The sequence below is a fragment of the Accipiter gentilis genome, chromosome 18 (assembly GCF_929443795.1).
Source record: "Accipiter gentilis chromosome 18, bAccGen1.1, whole genome shotgun sequence".
In the NCBI taxonomy this organism is placed as follows: domain Eukaryota; kingdom Metazoa; phylum Chordata; class Aves; order Accipitriformes; family Accipitridae; genus Astur; species Astur gentilis.
The window spans coordinates 24,188,732-24,208,405 of NC_064897.1; the positions used below are offsets into that span (position 1 = coordinate 24,188,732).

The 19,674-nt window shown below is 41.5% G+C and overlaps 1 protein-coding gene across 8 annotated transcripts; it reads left to right on the forward strand.

Moving 5' to 3' along the window:
- The first annotated feature begins 1,172 nt into the window (after positions 1-1,172).
- TCP11L2 (t-complex 11 like 2) lies at positions 1,173-18,108 on the forward strand. Of its 8 annotated transcripts, none has more exons than XM_049821706.1 (11): positions 1,173-1,508; positions 4,338-4,375; positions 6,460-6,627; positions 7,919-8,057; positions 8,995-9,115; positions 9,839-10,059; positions 11,006-11,142; positions 12,195-12,382; positions 13,787-13,968; positions 14,708-14,880; positions 15,461-18,108. In XM_049821706.1, the coding sequence occupies exons 3-11, from the start codon at positions 6,492-6,494 to the stop codon at positions 15,703-15,705; spliced, it is 1,542 nt and encodes a 513-aa protein (XP_049677663.1). In that variant the 5' UTR covers positions 1,173-1,508; positions 4,338-4,375; positions 6,460-6,491; the 3' UTR covers positions 15,706-18,108. The 8 variants fall into 8 exon arrangements, with proteins under 8 accessions (XP_049677663.1, XP_049677657.1, XP_049677660.1 ...); XM_049821700.1 differs by lacking the exon at positions 4,338-4,375 and adding an exon at positions 6,781-6,859; XM_049821703.1 differs by lacking the exon at positions 4,338-4,375 and adding an exon at positions 6,781-6,859 and having other exon boundaries at positions 7,922-8,057.
- The last annotated feature ends 1,566 nt before the right edge of the window (positions 18,109-19,674 follow it).

A 19,674-nucleotide genomic window follows, 5' to 3' on the forward strand; every position in this document is an offset into this window, starting at 1 on the left:
AAGTGAGAAGTCCTGTACAAGGCAGTCCATCTGTACACCATCAGTCAGTCTTCTCCAAAGCTCTTTTGAGCTTCTCTCAGATTGTCGTTGCCATGTGACATGCACAAACTGGGGCAAAGTAGTGCAAACACAGTTATTTAAAACATCGTCGTCTTTATGGAAGCTATCGGATTAGACTGTTGGACTTAATCCCATTTAATGTCTTTAAAGGCTGGGCTCAGAGTGGCAGGGCTGACAGGTGTTCTGCATCGCTGGGAGCAAGCACTCCCACTTGAGCAGGGCACTTGGCACTTGGCATAGCCGAACTCCGTTCCCAGGTTTGAGCCTTTGCTTTTATAGCAGAGACTATATTATAATAGGACCTACAGTGGGCATTGGTCTATGCGAATACAACATCTATCCCATATAGTTCATCATGCAAGCTGAAGGTGACATAATGATCTGCAGGAAGGGGAGCTCTGCGTCTTCATGATGAGCGAGGCTTGGTGTAGCTACCTCCTGCCTCGGAGATGACTGCCGGTGTTTTGCCCTCCGCGCTGCCTGGTGAGTGAGGCAATGGCGGCACGTAGCTCCTGTGACAGGAAGAGACGATGACCCTGACGGGTACTGCTGGCCCAGGGGGTGTGTGAAGCTGGCCGGTGCAACGAGGTCAGTACAGCAATAAGCAAAGCATTTATAATAATAGTGCTGTACTGCTTCACGCTGCGTTCCTCAAGGGGCACTCAGCAGGCCTCCGAACACCACAGACACGAGCACGGCTGGTGACTAAACACGCCACGGTCCTGAGTGGCTCCCCTGAGGCTAAGATGGCGGGGGAGTGACGGGGGGGGGCAAGATGGCGGAGGGGAGGGAGGGCCTCACCCCTCCGTCGAGAGACTAAGGAAACCAGGGCAGGAAGGCTCATGGGGGCATATTTAAAGCTTCCCTGGCAGCGCAGTGAACAGAGGCGGGCAAATAAGCCCTGAGGCACAGCCACTTTCCCCAACGAGAGCGGGCGCTTTCGCCTCTCCCCCCCCCACCCCAGCTTCTGTGGGGCCGGTGGGTCGCCCCATCCCCTGAGGAGCCTCCGGGGCGGGGCTACGGCGGAGACCCCGCCCCTTTCCCAGCGCGGGGCGGGGTCGGTCCGGATCGACGCTACTCTTCCGTAAACACCACCCAGCCCTTCCCTCGGCCTTCCCCCGCGGGCAGGTCCCATTCAGCGCGGGGGAGTCCGGGGAACCGTCTTCCTTTGTCACTTCGTATTTCTCCCCGCTTAGAGCCGGGACCCGGGCCGAATGAGGAGACGCGAACTGTTTCTGTAGGGATAGGCGCAAGTTGACCCAAATCCTTCGGGCTGACGCGCCGTTGGCAGGCAGGAAAATGTTACGGGCTCCCCCGTCACCGGCAGAGATGGACGCGCCCAAGGAAGACACTAATAGTCCGGGCTGGGTCTATAAATCCGGGGGGGGGGCCGGTTAAAGCCCCGGCGAGCGCCGCGCAGGAGGGGGAGCCGCTGCTGCCGGGCCGCGGTGAGTGACCGGGGTGAGCAGGGCTGCAGCTGTGCCGTCCGACGGCGGTACCGTCCGGCACGTACAGGCCGTGAGCTGCGGGGTGAGGCCGGGTCAGAGCCGGCCCGGGGGCTGCTGCCTTCCCGGGGGGTGGGAAGAGTGGCGGGCTGGCGTTCCGTTCTGGTTTGCTGCCTCGGTGGGGCTCCCGCTGCAGCAGGAGGGTTTCGCAGCCACTGCTTTGGGTCTGTAGTGCACCCCTTGTGCCGTGTCTCCTGGGCTGTCGCCGTCCCTTAACGCCCGGTGTCCGCCAGGACGATCCGTCCCGACGGGCACAGCCGTGGCGGTCCGTCCCCCGTCCCCCCCCCCCCGCAGCCCCGCTGCGGCAGCGCAGAGCAAGGGCACCCCGGCTCCCTCCCCGGGGCATGCGGGGTCGGGACACTTGGAGGCGGGCAGCCTTCCCCGGGGCTGGCAGGGAGAGGGTTCCCCCTTCTCTTCTCCTCCTCCCTTCCTCCCCCCGGGCCTGTCCTTGGAAACGCTGTTTGTTTTGGTCGGCGAGTGCCAAGCTCCTGCCTCTGGTAACTTGTTAAAAACATGGGGCCGGGGGAGGAGACAAGGCAGCGAAACAGATGGAGGAAAAAGGAGGAGCGGCCGGCGGCCGTGAGGGGAGCCGCCGGGGGAGAAGGGCGGGAAAAAGAGTCCCCGGCCTCCCCTCAGGGGGGTCGCGGCCCCTCGTCAGGGCCCGGGGCGGTCGCGTTGCCTCAGCGCCTGAGGTGAGGGTCGCTCCCGCCCGCCCGCAGACCTTGGGGGACACGTACTCGTCTCGCCCTTGCGTATTTTTAAGCTTTCGTCAAGAGAAGTCCGTGTGTAGAGGGAAGAGCTGCGGAACGAGGAAGCTAAAGGAGAGCCATGTCGGCTATGAGTGACAGGGAGCAGAGGCAGCGCGGGAGACGCGGGGCAAGGGGTGCGCGGCAGTCGGCGAAATGTCAAAAATGAGGCGTGAGGGAATTCTGTAACTCTTAACAGAGGCTCTTTGCTGCTCCTGTGCCGCGAGTGCTGGCAAAGGTGGAGCCAGTGAAAGGGGAACTCGAGTCCAAACGAGATTCAGTCGGTGCCAGCTTGAAGGTAGTAAGAACGTAAGCCTAGGAGAATAAACAAAGTTCAGGTATTCGTAGTGGTAAAACTGGACAGAGCACTTAAAAGGTGGGCTTACTGGAACAAAGCAGGGCTGTGGAAAAACTTTTCTTGAAGATGGTATCTGAAGGAAAAAAAAAACACCTTCCAAACCGTCTTTTTTTTTCCGCAGGTGCTTCATAAAATAACTTCTAAAGGAAGCCTTCAGGAATAAAAGGCGTGTTTGTGTTCTCTAAAACTAATCTGATCTTGCAATCTTGATCAGTTCTAAGTGAATGATCGGGTTGGGTGATGTGAAAAGCAAGATGCCTTTAGGCATCTACAGTGTTGCGTTCATTACATTGTTACTAAAAAGAATAATCCAAAACTGCCTAAATCGCAGCAGAAATCATGAAAATATGGTTCTTAAATTAACTGGAATCTTGGGGTTTGTATGTTTAGAAGATACTTTTTAGCTAGGTGTCCCATTTAAAGTTTATCCTTAAAAAACCTGCAGAATAGTACTGATCAGAAGAAAGCAAACAGTGTAATGAAGCCTACTGTCAAGGTATCCAACCTAATATAAAAGTAGACGTCAGATTTTTTTTTAAATGCAGGAAGAGTAAAGCAGGTTGTAACCACAGGCTGACCCTTTAATAGAATAGGTAGGATATTAACTGTGTATTAAAACAACAGCCTAATATGTAATACCTAATGAACAACTCAAAAAAATAAGAAGATGGTATTGTCTATTCAAGATGGTGAGTTACAAAGAGATCTTGAAAGGCTAAAGGGCTTCTGAAATATTTTTACTTCAGAATTATATTAATCTAAAGTTAAAATTACATGTGAACTTGGTCCTTAGTAATTTATGAGAAGCTCTATGCTGTCTACAAAAGCATAAGGAAAAGCAGCTCTTCCAGTCTATGCTACAAAGAAAGGACGAACTTGGTTGTTTATTGTTGTAACTAATTAGAAAAGCCTTTTTTGGTTTGTGCTTCCCTTTGATATGCTCAGTGAATGTACTTTCCTCTAAGCCTTTTAGCTGTCGGGCAGCATATTTAAAAACTGTAGATAGCGTGTCCGGATTCTGCTTGTGTATTCGCGTATGTTTACTTTGATGTGCTTGCTGCCTTGTTTATCTTCTAAACTTAGAATTTTAGCAATAATGTTCTGAATCTGCAGAATACACCCATTCTTCCTTACCGTTCCGTTTGAGGCATCCCACTAGGAAATACATATACTGTGGCAAAGATTGCAGTGTTTTTTCAGTGTATTATTTCCTGTTGTATTGTTGAAAATTCTTATTTAAATTAAGCCTTCTGAAGCACTCTACTGACAAGTCTGCGATCTGTACGTGTGCATGTATTGTAGGAATAGGCATGGTCTCGGTACATCAAAATATGTCCTGGGCCTCTTTGAAATGCAGGTTATTTGTTGCTGAAAGATTGTGGGACTAGTATGTAAAGACTTAATGTATATAGAAATTAAAATTCTACCTTAAAGATTTGGTCTTGGGAATCAAGATTGGGGTACAAAATGGCAATGCTGACTTGCCTCCATGGCTGGTTTAGTACTTCTGTGAGGAGCACCTTGCAAATTTGAATATTTATTAGAATTATACTGACAGTTAAGAGGAAGTTATTGAAATGATGATGTGTAAATTGTGTGAGAATCTGGGGGGGGGGGGGGGGGGGGCGGTTAATGTAATTTAATTTCTTCCATGTTCTTAACACCTAGACTCAAGCAGCAGACACATCTTGAAGCGCTCATACTAGGCAAGTGATTTACAAGATCTTTTGGGTCAGTGCACTGCTAACAATGTTAATCAATTCTTTCAATGGACCACATGCAACATTAACCTTTCAGAGGTTAGTTATATATAAATAAAGGGGTTTTAGACATGATTAAAGCCTGGAAATACGGTGTTCTGATGCTGATCCAGAAACAGTAGCGGGAGCGTAATAAAAGGTTTGCAGGCTCTGTAGGGTTACTGTATTTAAGTGAGCGGTTCCACATCAAGAACCTGGAGCACATTCTACAGTTAGGTTACTCATCACAACTAGTTTCTAGTCAGTGCTAGCTTTGAGATCTGTAATACTAATCTTAATCAAAGAAATAGTTTTAGTCTCTTCTGTAACATTAACTAGTGACTCATTTCCAATTATAACTTAAACAAATACAATTTCCAGGTAAAAAATATCTCAGCCTCCTGGTTTTCTAGGTTGTCTTGCAACTCTGTCTTGTTTAGTCAATACTATTTTAAATACCTGCGTCTTTTCAGTTGCTTGTTGGAAATTAAAAAATTGCTGTTCTAATAAGAGTTACGATGTTAAGGATCACAACTAATGCTTTCTTGAACCCGTGACCTCTATGTCCTGATCAAAAGTCTCTCTTACCAGCTTCTCCAGTAAGGTAATAAACTGTCGGCTGTGCTCTTGCTGAAGTGATTAATTCTTTTCACAAAACCCAGCATAAGGACTCAAATACATACTCTTTCCTCTTGGGAGAGGAGGAGGGGTAAACATACACTTAACAAACGTTAATCATCTCCGTTAACAGGGGAGTACTCATCAGTGTAATACCTCATCAAGTTATAAAGGCTTATTCGGGTTGAGCTGGTACCCAAGAAATCAAATGCTCGAAGCTGTAACTAGGTGCTAGTATAAAGAAATCTTCATTCTTATTCCCTTTTGTCTGTCTCTTGACCCCACAATATGTTGATTCACATAAGTACACACAAAGATCATCCTTTTGCTGCCAAAAGTGGCTTTTTCAAAGTTCAATAGTTGCCAAGTGTAGTGTTCCTTGCCTGCCGAAGTTGATGCAATTTAATCATAAATGAGGTTTTATTACTTAAATTTGCTGATGGAAAGCATTGTTGGCTATGTCTTTTTGTAAAGTCTACTACAGAATGCTTCGTGGCCATAATCAAAGATGGGCAGCTACTTTTGGTATCTGGGCCAAATTCCTTTGGTGGTAAATATGGCTGACTTCCAGTTTCTCATTTTAATATGATTATGAACATATTTTTCACTTCCTGTCATACAGCTATTAATCATCTCTATCGCACTATGCAGCTGTCCAAATTCTCTGCAGTTGCAGATTATCTGCCTGGGAGGCAGTTTTTTTATGTAGACAGAAGCACTGTGAAGCATGACACTTCTCAGTGTTATTTGTCCTGTATGCTGAATGTAATGTTAGAGGCTCAGAGTTACCATTTGACTTAAAACAGAAGACCCATCCACCCTCACCCCTAGGAGGAGTATTTTTTGGGTCTATGCCATTGTCGATCTGATTCCAAGTAAAGACCCACCTAAAGCAGCAGGCCAGACTTTCAGCTACACCCTGCCAGAAATGTAGTTTTCTGAATTATTTGCCTATTCTCCCCCAGCACTTCTGTGTTTGCTTAAGAGTTGTTAGACTCAGTGCAGTCTGTTTGTGGAAGGAAGCTAATTGCTAAACATCACTTGTTGGTGAAGTCAGGTGGGGGATGGTAACATCATGAGGTGCCTTTATGAATGTTGAGAACTTCCAAAATTCTGACAACAAGCAACTTCAGGGGTTACTGTGGGTAGTCTTATTTTTAAATATAACCAATTTACAGACTGTCTCCAACATAACCATTAAGGAATGAAACAGCAGAAGGTACAAAACTTTCTTGCATAACAGGTGTAGTTTGTTAATAACTGTATGATTTGCATGTCAAGCTAGATCGTTTCTGTAACACCTTCTTCCTTTTTAAGAAAGGCAACTATTGTTCTTAATTCACAATATAAGGATTGGTATCTGACTTTTGAGAAACAAATGAGCAAGAAAATAGTAAGTGTTTGTTTTACAGGAAGTGTATTTGTCTTTCCAGCTTGTTTACTGTAGCAGCTGAAGTGAATCAGAATGCCTCTCAATGATGACCAGAACAGTGATTCAGATTCTTCACGCCTCTCTGAAAGCACAGCTTCTTCTAGCGACTCTGAATATTCAAGACAGAGCTTTAACAGTGATTCTTCAAGCAAACCCAGTTCCCCAGCGTGTAAGCCTACTTCAACCTTACCTGCATTGTGCATAAACAGATAAGGCTAACTTATCTTCTTTCTCTTTGCTGTCATGGGTAGAACCTGGGATTCTGAATCTCTGTTTAAGAGTATTAAGAGAAAGGCATGACTTTCTCTCTGTTGTGAAGCAGTGCGTCTCCTTGTGTGCAGAACGCCACCAGCAGCTGTATCCGTGGGGGTCTCCCTGTGCACTCCTTCCCTTCAGAAACTGTAAGAAAAGTGTGCCACCATGGGTGTCCTAATCTTGAGCTAATCTTGATGTTGGTAGCAGTCTCTCACTCAAACAGATACAGCTTTGTGCAAAGGGTGGTTTTCTTCTGTTTGCTCCATACACTTAAAAATTAAATCTGTAACTTACAGATTTATAGTATTTACATGAAGTTATATGAAATTAATCTGAAATTCACATTTTTCTCTTTCATAAATATTAGGATCAAGCAGAAGACACGTTTGCACAAGGAAGGTATTTTGAGTAATGATAAATAAAACCTTGGTTAAGATGTGCTTCATGTTCACATCTGTCAGCATTCTCAGACCACACATACGTTTTAGTGTCTATGTAAGTGAAGTCTTACATTAAAACAAGCTTGTTAGCGGAGCTGCAATTGGCAGCTGGCTCTTTATCTTTCTTACCAGTCTTCAAAGGCTTAATTCCAAATACTAAATTAAATGACAGAATTTGGGTGTTTAGAAACCTTGGGAATTTACCCTTGCTTTCCAGTGTAGAGTTTTTGTTATGTTGTTAATACTTATTTGTAAAAAGGGAGTGTAACTTATGGTGCATCTGCTATGGAATACAAGTGGGGGGTTCTCAAGTCAGTAACTTCAGAACCTTCTCTACAGGCAGTAAAACCACAATATAGCCATTGTGTGCTCGAAATTATAATGGACATCTGGTATCTGTTACTGCCCATGCTTTTGATCTGGTGGATCTTACAGAACAGTCAATAGGAAATCTGTGGAATGCAAGATCCTGTTTCAAAGGAAAAGAAGATACCTTAGTTACGATGCAGAAATATGAAATTGCTCCTCAAAATGTTATGAGGTTTGTGTGGTATTACCCCCCCCCCCCACACACACACACCCCTGATAAGCTGGGAGTTCCCTGAGATGGTGTTTTAAGAAGATATAAAGACCTGGTAATCCTAGGTTGTTTCTTCTAGAGTACTAGAGTTCAATTAGCAAGCAGTAAAATTTCTAAATTTTAATATTTTCAATTGCACTTATCAACTATAGGTATTTGGCTTGAATTGATCTTGTTTGTTTCAGCAGCAAGCCCTCCCAAGACTGTTATTACATTTGATGAACTGATGGCAGCTGCAAGAAATCTGACAGACTTGACTCTAGCTCATGAAATTGCTGTAAATGCAAATTTTTGCATAAAACATGAAGACTTCCCACAGAACAGGTAAGAGCCTGAATTTTGCAAAAAGCAGCACTGGGGCTGGGAAGAGAAAAAGTGAAAGAAGCAGCAAATTAAAAAAACCAACCAAACAAAAAACCCTAACCCAAAACATCTTGGAAGGCTACAGATTTTTATCCTGCACCTCCAGGAGTCATTATCAAAGCTGTCTTGCTTGGAACAAGGGTTGCAGTCCAGCTGAGCTGATACACTGTCCTGGAGTATATTGCTCTGTCTTGAATGTCATGTGGAAGATAGAAGGCTAATGTAATATGAATGCCCATAGTGAAGATGAGTATCAGTCTGTTCTGTGCAGTTCCAAGCCCTGTGGAAAAGATGAAATGGTGGCCACCTATGCAGTTGTATGCAGCAGTGCATTGGTACCATTAGTGCTAAGAAAACAGGGCTCATCATGAACATAACTCTAATATTAGGCCCAGAAGAGATGCAGAAATACCTGGAGATCCAGAGGAAGTGAGAAGTAACTTCCCTAATGTAGGTAGCTAAAATGTTCTTGCTTACAGACATGTCTATTTTAAAAATGACCCTGGTCTTTACTTTGAGAAAACTTAGGTTAAAAAAACCACAGGTTTTTAATTGCTTAAGTCCCTTAACTGATAATTGGTTATATGACAGAATAGTTTTGGGGAAAGCTTAGTACACAGCATGCCAGGTTAGGACAATCAATATAAATTCAGTAAGGAACCTAACATCTGAATTGCTAGCACCACTTCATAAAATACAGGTGTTTTAGGAAAGACTTGTCAGTCTAGACCACATTTTGGGAGCTAACGATCCACAGCCCAGGAAAGATACGATTGCAGGGCACAATAGCTGGTGAGGCACATGTTTCCAGCAAGCGATCAGCCTAATCTAAAACACTTCTACTGAGGATGAAAGCTAGCTGGGAGTCTTTTCTGTATCTAATTGACTTATTCCACAGCTTCGCAGGCACAGTGAAACAAATTGTACACAAAGCGTTTTGGGATCATTTGGAATCGGAACTGAATGAAGATCCTCCAGAATACGAACATGCTATCAAGCTTTTTGAGGAAATTAAGGAGGTAATGTTCCTCCTCCCCTGTGCCCCAGTATTTTTTTGTGTCAGCTTAGGTCTGAGTGTCTCTTACTTCACTGAAGGGTCTGCTAACTCAGTCAAGCCAACACCTTCAGTTTGTTCTTTCAAGATGAAACTGTGATTATTCAGAACTGCAAATAGGTGTCTTATAGTATATTTATATTAACTGTGAATATGGCCATGAATGCAGAGTGTCATGTCCACTCAGCTTTCATTGCATGACGGCTAGTTACAAGACCTCTCTTTTCTCAAAGCTGAACATCTCTACTAGCATCTTTCTAGCAACATACTGTGAGCTTAGGGCATGAACAGGAGTATAAATGGGCTGCACCTGCCCGTGTAGACTTTGATTGTTGCACAAGGGAGCATATAGACCTTCAGTCCTGGCACAATACTAAGTCTTTCAAAAAATTTAAGTTAGTAAATGTTTGTTTTACAGGGCAGCTTCCCAGTTTTTGGAAGAGTTTCATTGTTGACATGCTTTCTGGCTTGCTGGCTTTGAGCATTTTTGCAGAACTGTGCTGTGATCCTTTTAACAGTCCTTTTTTCCTGCTACTTTAGATAATGTTCAGTCTTAACATGTCTTGTTATAGCTGGTCAGCTAAATACACTTGACATTAATACTAAAATCTTACTTTAGGGTGTTTGCTAAGTGGTTTGGTTTTTATTGACAAGCTTTTCCTTTTTTTTTTTCTACCTTCTATTTTAGATTCTTCTTTCCTTCCTGACTCCTGGAGCAAACAGGATTCACAATCAAATTTGTGAAGTTCTAGATACAGATCTTATAAGACAGCAGGCAGAACATAATGCTGTTGATATTCATGGGCTAGCTAACTATATCATCAACACTATGGGAAAGTTATGTGCTCCAGTAAGAGACAACGATATAAAACAGTTAAAAGCAACTGACAATATCGTAGAATTACTGAGGTTGGTATTTGGGTATTTTTTAGAGGGAAAAACCTCTTTTCTGAAAGAGTGCTAGGTAGTAGAAGAGGGAGGTAAAGTCTTGGAAGTCTTAAATCGTGTCAGTTTACGTAACACCTGTTTTCAAATTATAGGAAAACTTACTTTTATATAGAAGCACTAAAGGGGAGGAGCTATGGCACACTGTGACCGGAATATTATTGTGTATCTTTTTAATGAAATGAGTAAAATGCCTGCATCAGACACTGCCAGCTGTGAATATCTAAGGCACTGAACAACAAAATAAAGCACTCTTGTAATAATCTGTGTTTCAGAGACTGCTTTTTCAGTCTTGTTCATCCTTTACAAAATTTAAGCAGCACATTTGTACTGTTCCTTCTCGAACTGTTTATTTCATGCTTCCTCTAGGAGGCCGAACTTTGGATTTTAAATCTCTTTAGTTAAGATCTTATTACTTGAACTTGAATAAAATATTTGCGTAAAAGGGCAGAAACCAGTTTACTGCTCCTCAGTACACTGAAATAGTAAAAGTAAATGGTAGTTTTTCTCCTGTTTTATTGCAGTTTGGATCATATACAGGGACCAAAGCAACTGGGTCAGAAGAACTGTTTCTCTTGGTGCAACTGGAGTGACTAAAAAATTAAAATCTGTTCATTTAGGCTGAAGTGTACCAATTGATATAGTTCTTGAAAACCTTATCTTTCTGTTACGGGGTCATAGCATTTAGTGATGCTACATATTTATCCCGTTCTCTGTAACTTACACCAAGCCTTATAAACAATACTCCTTCAGGTATCCTGGAAGACAGGTAATATACCTGTTACACTGAAATACCAATGAAGGAGTTTACTTCTAAAATTGAAATTAAAGTGCTGATATAAGTGTGCCTTGCATGTGCTGGTTAAAATCAATGGACTATTGTAATTGTTGAATTCTAAACTCCTTTCAGACAAATATTCCATGTTTTGGACCTGATGAAAGTGGATATGGCTAATTACACAATTCAAAACCTTAGGCCATACCTTCAGCGTAATCTGGTGGACTATGAAAGAACAAAATTTCAGGAAATCCTTGAAGAAACACCAAGTAGGTATCATCCTATATTTAATTTAAACCTTTCTTTAAAAAGTGGACTATTTAAAGATGTGCTTTAAAATCTATCAGTGGCAGGTAATTTGGAGAAAAACTTCTATTTCTTGTCTGGATCTAATGCAAAAATTATTTGACAGACAAGCTACCAATGGGCAATTGCTTAACTTGCTATGAAGTATGTTTCTTTGTAATCTGGGGTGCTTTCAGACAAATCTGTATTCTCTAAATTGGTTGGTGTCTCAAAAACAAACAAACAATGGCTCTTAGCATCTTGAAGCAGAAGCCCTACATACTGAAAGATAAGACTTTATCTTTTTTGTATGCAGTGACTCTGTTTTTAGTCTGAAGTAAACATGTAAAACCAGTTAGTGTGCCTGAAAGCTGGTAAGGGACAGGATTGATTTTTTTTTTTTTTTTTTTTTTTTAAATAAAGAAAAAGGCAGGCTCTGAGGAAAACTTAGGTGATGCAAAGTCAACTTGATGCACTCTTACAGGTTTTGTATTACATGGCTAAACAGTGCTCAGGAGAATATATTTTCCAAGAAGTAAAAGTAAACTTACTAACATCTGAAACAGGGGCTTCTAAAATGGGAATCCTGAGCCACTGATTCAGCCTGCAATGTTTATATATACAGCCTGAGAAAGAACTCTTTAAAAGCATTTCATTTGCTGTCAATACAGTGTATCTCCCTTCACCTCCACTTTTTAGTCCTGTGCCCCAACTATTAAGTGGCCTCCCTGAAAAAGGGAAAAAAAATTGCTTTGTGAACTTGGACTTTGAAGCTTTTTTACCCCAAAATCTTGGCTGAAGTCTAACAATTTGTTTTTGGGTTTGTAGCTAGCTAGAATATTAAGGTGACCAATGGAAGATGCTCAGTGGAAAAAAGTGAGGGAGAGAATTTACATGTGTGAAGACTCAGCTGTCCACCATGTTTGTTGAGTCTTCAGAAGTTCAATACTCTTGTTTGTGCACAAATCTTTCCCTCAAGGTAGTGCTCATTTTGATGGAAGCATGCAGTAAATTTCTGCTGATTTGCAATGCTTAGGTGCCCTGGATCTCACAACAGAATGGATAAAGGAATCAATAGAAGATGAATTGTCATCTACTTCTGATGAATCTTCATCATCCCCTGGTGCTGATAGTAGTTCTAAACCAATTATTAGTCCTACACTGGTGCTAAACAACGGCTACTTGAAACTGTTACAATGGGATTATCGCAAAACAATTCCAGAGGTAAGAAGTGTATTTCAGTGTCTTCAGATCTCTAGCTATATAAAAACATAGGTGTAGTATAATAATCCTGCTACTGATGACAACAGGTGAAGTATTCTCTTGCACCGCTTAAACTTCTGAATAGTAAATTTGGAATTTGGAGAGTATATGCTAGTCTAGTTTCTGAAATATGAGATGGGCAAGTGAACAGCTAGAAAAGACCGACCTAAAGGTTGTTTTCCCTCTATCCAATCGTAGCTCACCAGCTCCACCCTAAGAGCAGTCTTGGCCATGGTCAAAGGCTGGGCATTGTACTGACAGCACTTGGCTGTCTGTACCTTTCAGAGAACTGACTACAGCATCCTGTTTTCCTAAAACCAGCAGGAATTGGTGGGATCACTCTTGTGTTACGAAAGGATCAGTAAAAACTTGAAGCCCTCAGAGTAGATATTCACCCTTTCTCAGTGCATGTAAACTATTGCTTCAAGAATCAGTGTTCAGTTTTTTCCCTCCAACTCCTGATTACTGACCGCTGCAACTTTCCATAAAGCGAATTTGAAATTGGCCATCAGTCAGGGCTAAAATTAGCATCCACAGTGGGTGCCTTAGCTATACTTGGGGTGGTCTGGCAGAGAATTTGATAAATACATGGGGATGCTTTAGTGCTCTCAGTCAGTGGATGGAAGGGAAACCACCTTATTCTTACCTTCCTTCAAATATATTTGAATAGGAGTTACACACAGGTATCCTCTGGTGGATCTAGTTTGTCATGCTATGAAATTACTACCAAACAGCTGAATGTTAATGCCCCTGTGCCTCTTAGTAGAGGGATGTGGTTAGGATGAACTCTTTCTAACCTAAAATAAGTCACTCCAGCTACATCTTGCTGTGGGAATTACTTAGATTCTTGGTATGATCAACTGGCTTTTTGCCTGTAGCAGGTTACGTATCACTTGCAGAACCTGCTCTGGTGGTTGAACTGGTGGTTGTCAGGCGCAGTTGTTCATCACTGTCCATCAGTTACAGATTATGGTATTTTTCAAAGGACAGCTGAATCCAAAAGACTATTCTGTCTGTAACCTTGATCATGACAATGTCCTCCAGATCCCCTGAGCGTTCCACATCACCGGCTGAATTGTTGGTTGTAGATTTGTCAGCAGTGATGAAGAATAAGGTGCAGTGTCCTCAATTTCCTCTGCACTGAAGGCATTACTTTTCTTGCTGCCACAGACTTACTTCTGGTACTCATACATAGTGCCACTTTGTGCAATACTACATATTTGGGGTACTTCAGCTGCTGTCCCTTCTGACTTTGCATATTTGTGATTGAAAATATTAATGCTTCATGACTACATCCTATATATGCCCTTTTACCTGCCTCTCTCCCTCCATATTCCTAAATTAGTATTATTGTTTCAATTCTAGACTCTAATAACAGATGAAGTTCGTCTTCAGGAGTTGAGAGAAAAGCTCAATCAATTAAAAATCATAGCTTGTGTTTGTCTCATAACAAACAATATGGTGGGTGCAGCAATTGTAGATGTGCCTGATTTTGCTGATCAACTGAAAAGGATCTCTGTTCCTCTTCTTGAAGGCATGAACAAGAAGTAAGGCCTTGTTTTTATCAATTCTCATAATTTGTTTTTTAACAAGGAGTACCAGATGGATCTGAAAACCCTTGGAAACAATTCAAATATCATAGTCAGTGCTTGTTAATAGTAGGAAGATAACAAATTTTAATAATGTATATTCCCTTTACAGTATAAGTCTGCTGTATGTTAGGCACATGTTTTCAAAGTTATATTTTAATGAAATCTTAATCTTGATGTTAGTCTACAGAATTTGGGGCCTAGTACTAAAGTTCATTCATACACTCCTAATGTTGGAGAACCTGTGGCAACACATTCACTAAATTGTCTTGCCAGTTGCTTCAAACTTGTGGTAGGTAGGTTCTGCTGCCACTTGCACTACAAGCAAGTCTGATGGGATCTGAAAGGTGCCTCATAAAATAGTTTTCCACTCTGCTTTTTCTAATGAAATGCTGTGCATGTGGCCCAGGAAAACACCTAAGTATGTGAGCAAAATGAACTGGTGTCACTGCTGCACTCTTGAAATGATTTTTTTCTGTTTGAATCACAATTGGGTCGTTATTTTATCTTCCATGTGGAGATTTGTCCTGTATCTGGAGATGTACATGAATCTCCAAAAGCAAAAGATAACTTTTCTAAACTCTCTCATTACGGAGAGCAGGTTGAAACTAAAAGGGAAAGGAGACAAGTGAGGTTGCCTTACAACCAATGCTACAGAAACTGTGAAAGTTAACGCTTTTCTATTTCTTTCTTCCAGAACTTTTGATTTGAAGGAGGCTCTGAATGCTATTGGTGTCCAGATTTGCAGCAAAGTGAACAGGTCTCTAACTGAAAGAGGTCTTCCCATTCTTAATGAAGAAATGCAGAGTAATTTAATGGGTCAAATCGCTCATATTGTTGAGGAGAATAATCCCGTCAGTTCCTTGATTGGTTAGTAAGATAATACATGATTGTCTTATCATATGTGTTTGTATATAAACTTAACACCAGAAAGCTTAATCAGCTGTCTAAATTATTTTTAAACACTTCCTTACTGTAGTAAAATACTGGGTCAACTAAGAGTAAGGAGATGTTGTTTACCTATAGATGGTGTTCTTGGTATGCTGCAGAGCATGGTTAGTCATAGCTAGAAATAATTTTAAAAGTGTCTGTACAAACAAGCCTAGATGTGCTAGTATTTTGGAGAAGAATTTGGAAAAATGAGTACTATTCAGTCTCCCTTCTGTCATTCTGTGTTTAATCCTAGTGGTTTTTATTTTTCTTTGAGTCTTACTTCATATTAGGTAATGTAACTCGTTGCAGCAGGCTTATGCTGTGTCCACCTTGGAGGAACCAACTTTAAGAAGCTTTCAGTATTGTTTCCCACTACAACACGGGATTGGGAAAGAGTAGTTAACTACACTGTTGGATTTTTTTTTTTTCTGTGCTGATGTGCAGGGTGCTTACAAAGCAAGTATGGCTTCATCCTGGGTTTACATTTGTTCTGAGCATACTTCATATTCCATTTCAGACAAACGAATCCAGTTCTTCATGAGAAGTTTGCTTGCTCTTCCAAGTTTTCAGAAGTGTATGCCTACTATGCCAGGAGGCCTCTCTGTGATTCAGACGGAGATGGAGTTCATTGGATCTCAGTATGCAAGCATTGTAAACTTTAACAAACAGGTGTATGGACCATTCTATGCAAACATACTTAGAAAACTACTTTTTCCTGAGGCACCAATGGGGAAAGCAGAAACAGAAACACCTACCACTTAAAAACTATGACCTATTTCTGTACCCCTTTTTTACCTTCCAAGACAGTGATCTGACTTCCCCACTAAGAACAGCCCACTCCAGTGACTATTAATGAGAGAGATTTTGTAAAATGTATGCAGATACCTTCTGCAATTCACTGGAAAGAAATTAATTTCAAGGACATACATATTTTAATAGACTAAATTTGTTTAATGGATTATGTCACTTGTAATAGCCAGTGAATTATTAGTTTTCAAGGCAAGCATCTACTACGATTTGCAGTGGGAAAGAGCTGGCAAAGTACTTACTGTTTTACCACCATTAAAACTTAATGTTATTTTTCAACCTAAATATATTTACATATAGCAATGCAATTATGAAATGACAAAACAATTGTAGATAAAATGTACTATGCTTACATTGTATTTTTGTAGAGCAACATGTAATAAAACAGTTATGTTTCTGAAAAGACTTTGAAGGAAAAAAGGTATAGCATAACTGCTTTTGTAACCAAAACCAGATTCATACTAGGCCAAGTTCTGGTACTCTTGCAATTACTGGAACCAGAACTTAGCCTTTGCTATGTTAAGGAATGCCAGTATTAGAAGCTGTTGGGAGTATAGCAGTTACAGAAGAAGGATTCACCACTTAGAGTAGGAATCATTCAGAACTTCTCAACTGTAGTTGAGATTAATGATAAACACCTAAGAAACATGATGTTGGCAGGGGAGTGGAGTAAATTTCTGTATATAATGTTTATAAACATTTTATTTAGTGAAGGTCATACAAATCTTAAATCTAATCCCTAATATGTGTATGTACTGATCTTTGATCTTAATGGGTATTAAGTATTGTTAAATTAGGTCTTTCTGACTTTTATTCCCAAAAGCACTTGAGAGTGACCTTACAGAGTACCACAGAGCAACTTCCCCTTTTACATTCTGTTGGATGAGGGCATAAGCTTTTCAAAACACATTCTTGGGTCTGAAAGAAAGAACCCAAATGATTAGTCATTCTTGAAAATGTGATTAGATTCACTTTTACTGAATCTGTGAGAAATACTGCAGTTTCCTTCAAATTCCTTTGGAATAGGCTCCAATACTTAATTCCCACTTAAGGCAACAGGAATCTTGCATACAGAAAACAAATAGGCTTGAAATTGAGAAATGTGGAAGTAAATTTCTGTAAGTCTACACAGGCTTTATTTTGCATATTTCAGATTACTGGGAATAGATACTGCTGGAATACATATTATAGACATGTTCTTGTCTTTGAAATTGAATCATAATTTACTTGAAAATGATCTTTTAATATATTACCATATAATAGTCCTTTAAAAATGTCATATATATAAAAACTTCATGTGGTACAAGTTATATAGCTTGTTTTTAATATTTTATATTACAAACTATTTTTATGAAGAGACAAAGAGTTGCCCGTAAAAGCTTAATGTGTTACACAAACTGTATGTACATTACTATGTCTATCATAAAGGTCTAAAAACCTGGGCATTATTAGCACTGTGGTTTTGTAGTCCATTTTTACAGAATTGTGTACTCTTCTTTGTAAGGGAAATGACTTCAAGTCAGTTGTTCCTCAGTGTCCAAGGACTTTGGTCACATGTACATGATAAGAAAAACTTTCTTCAAAATGCCTTTTTAGAAAATAAATTTCTCTAGTGCACTTCTGCTTTATCCCTTGTAAAAACATTGCACAACAGAAAGGTGAGTATGTATTTTAAAGGGAACTGTTTCCTGAAGCCTGAAAAAACTGAGAGAAAGGAACTCTTAGAATATAGTAATTGTGCCACTAGGTGCAACAGGCTTTCTCAGATGAATATGGAATTTTGATCTGCAATTCAAAATCATCAAAAGAATGCATTTCAAAAGCAATTATGGGGAATTAAATCTTAGTGATTTGCTACATCTTTAGAAATACCTAAACTATTTTGAGCTTCAGCGAAAAGAGGATTTTATGAACACTTTAACATGATTTATAACATGATTATGAACTTTTTATCATAATACTTTATATGCATTCTGTTGTAAAAAGTATCAAATCATAGATCTTTAATGTACTGGGGAAACTGTCATACTAGTTTTTACCAGTAAATACTCAAAAAATAAGGATTCATTGGGTTTTTTTGGTGATTTTTAAGGTGACTTGCAAAGGGCATTTTATAGCATGGCCTACGTTTCAAGTGATTGTTTAATGTATCTTAATTTTTATTTAATGTTTCAAACATGGACACTGCATCTGTTTAATGTCATGTGTTGCATGCTGTTTATGCTACCGTGGCTGAAACGTACTTGCCTCTATTCTGAAGTTGTCCTTGTGAAACAAGATGCCATTCTGTAGCGGCTTTCTTTGTTGAAATACAAATATTTGAGCTTTTGTATGCATTAAATTTTGTTTGTGATACCACTGGTGGTGAAAAGTCATTTATGCAAACTTGCTTAAATGTAATGGATTGTTAAATGCCGAAGATAAATGACTGCACTAATAATACATTATGATTCTCTTCTTTTTCTGTAACTTCCCAGTTGCAGCTGGAGTGTTGGAGTAGTGACTATAATCCAGCTGCACAAATAACATGCAAAACAGTCACTTGTTGAAAGTGGACTCCTTGGAAGAAGGTTGTACTGGGCTTGCATGGCAAGGTTTTGGTATGAAGCTGCTAGAACCTACTCCCCTGTGTCTGACAGAGCCAATGCCAGCTGGCTCCAAGATGGACCTGCTGCTGGCCAACCTGCTGCTGGCCAAGGCTGAGCCCGTCAGTGATAGTGGTAGCACCTCTGGAATAACAGATTTAAGAAGGGGGGGGGGAACCTGCGCAACTGCAGCCAGAGAGAGGAGTGAGAATATGTGAAAGAACCCTGCAGACCCCCAGATCAGTGAAGAAGGAGGGGGAGCGGCATTCCAGGCACTGGAGCAGAGATTCCCCTGCAGCCTGTGGGGAAGAAGACCACGGTGAGGCAGGCTGTCCCCCTGCAGCCCAGGGAGGTCCACAGTGGAGCAGATCTCCACCTGCAGCCCGGGGAGGACCCCATGCTTGGAGCATGTGGGTGCCCAAAGGAGGCTGTAACCCTGTGGGAAGCCTGTGCTGGAGCAGGCTCCTGGCAGGACCTGTAGACCCATGGAGAGAGGAGCCCACACTGGAGCAGGATTGCTGGCAGGACTTGTGACCTGCTGGGGGACCCACGCTGGAGCAGTCTGTGCCTGAGGGACTGCACCCCATAGAAGGGACCCGTGCTGGAGCAGTTTGTGAAGAACTACAGCCTGTGGGAGGGACCCACTCTGGAGAAGTTGGTAGAGAACTGTCTCCTGTGGGAGGAACCCCACAGTGGAGCAGGGGAAGAGTGAGGAGTCCTCCCCCTGAGGAGGAAGGAGTGGCAGAGACAATGTGTGATGAACTGACCCCAACCCCCACTCCCTGGCCCCCTGTGCTGCTGGCAGGGCGAGGATAAGAGAAAATCAGGAGTGAAGCTGTGCTTGGGAAGAAGGGAGGGGTGGAGGGAAGGTATTTTTAAGATTTGGTTTTATTTCTCATTACCTTACTCTAATTAGCCTAATTACATTACTACCTAATGTAGTAGGAACAAACATTTTGGAGTAGCTGACTTTGGAGTAAACTTATGTCTGAAAGCTTGTGCTGTCTGATAGAGCTTAGGTTTCCTGTAAGTGACAGTAATAAAAAAAAATGACCAACTCTAACAGGTGCTTGGTTTGGAAAGGTAAGAAGGAACTCTTAATCCTCTAACTCCCACTTTTAATTTATGATAGTTTTCTACTGTGGCAGTAACCATGATTTCCAATTACATACTAACTGCACCTAACAGACCAGGTTGCAGGGTAATGGGTCATCGGACTGAAATAGTTGCTGGGTGTACATGTAGTTAGTTAGATGGAAGGCCACGTAGGATGTTGTAAGATTGCCATGTATTAAACTCTCCAGGCTGACTGTCCGCTTTAGGCAGCAAACCGAATGGA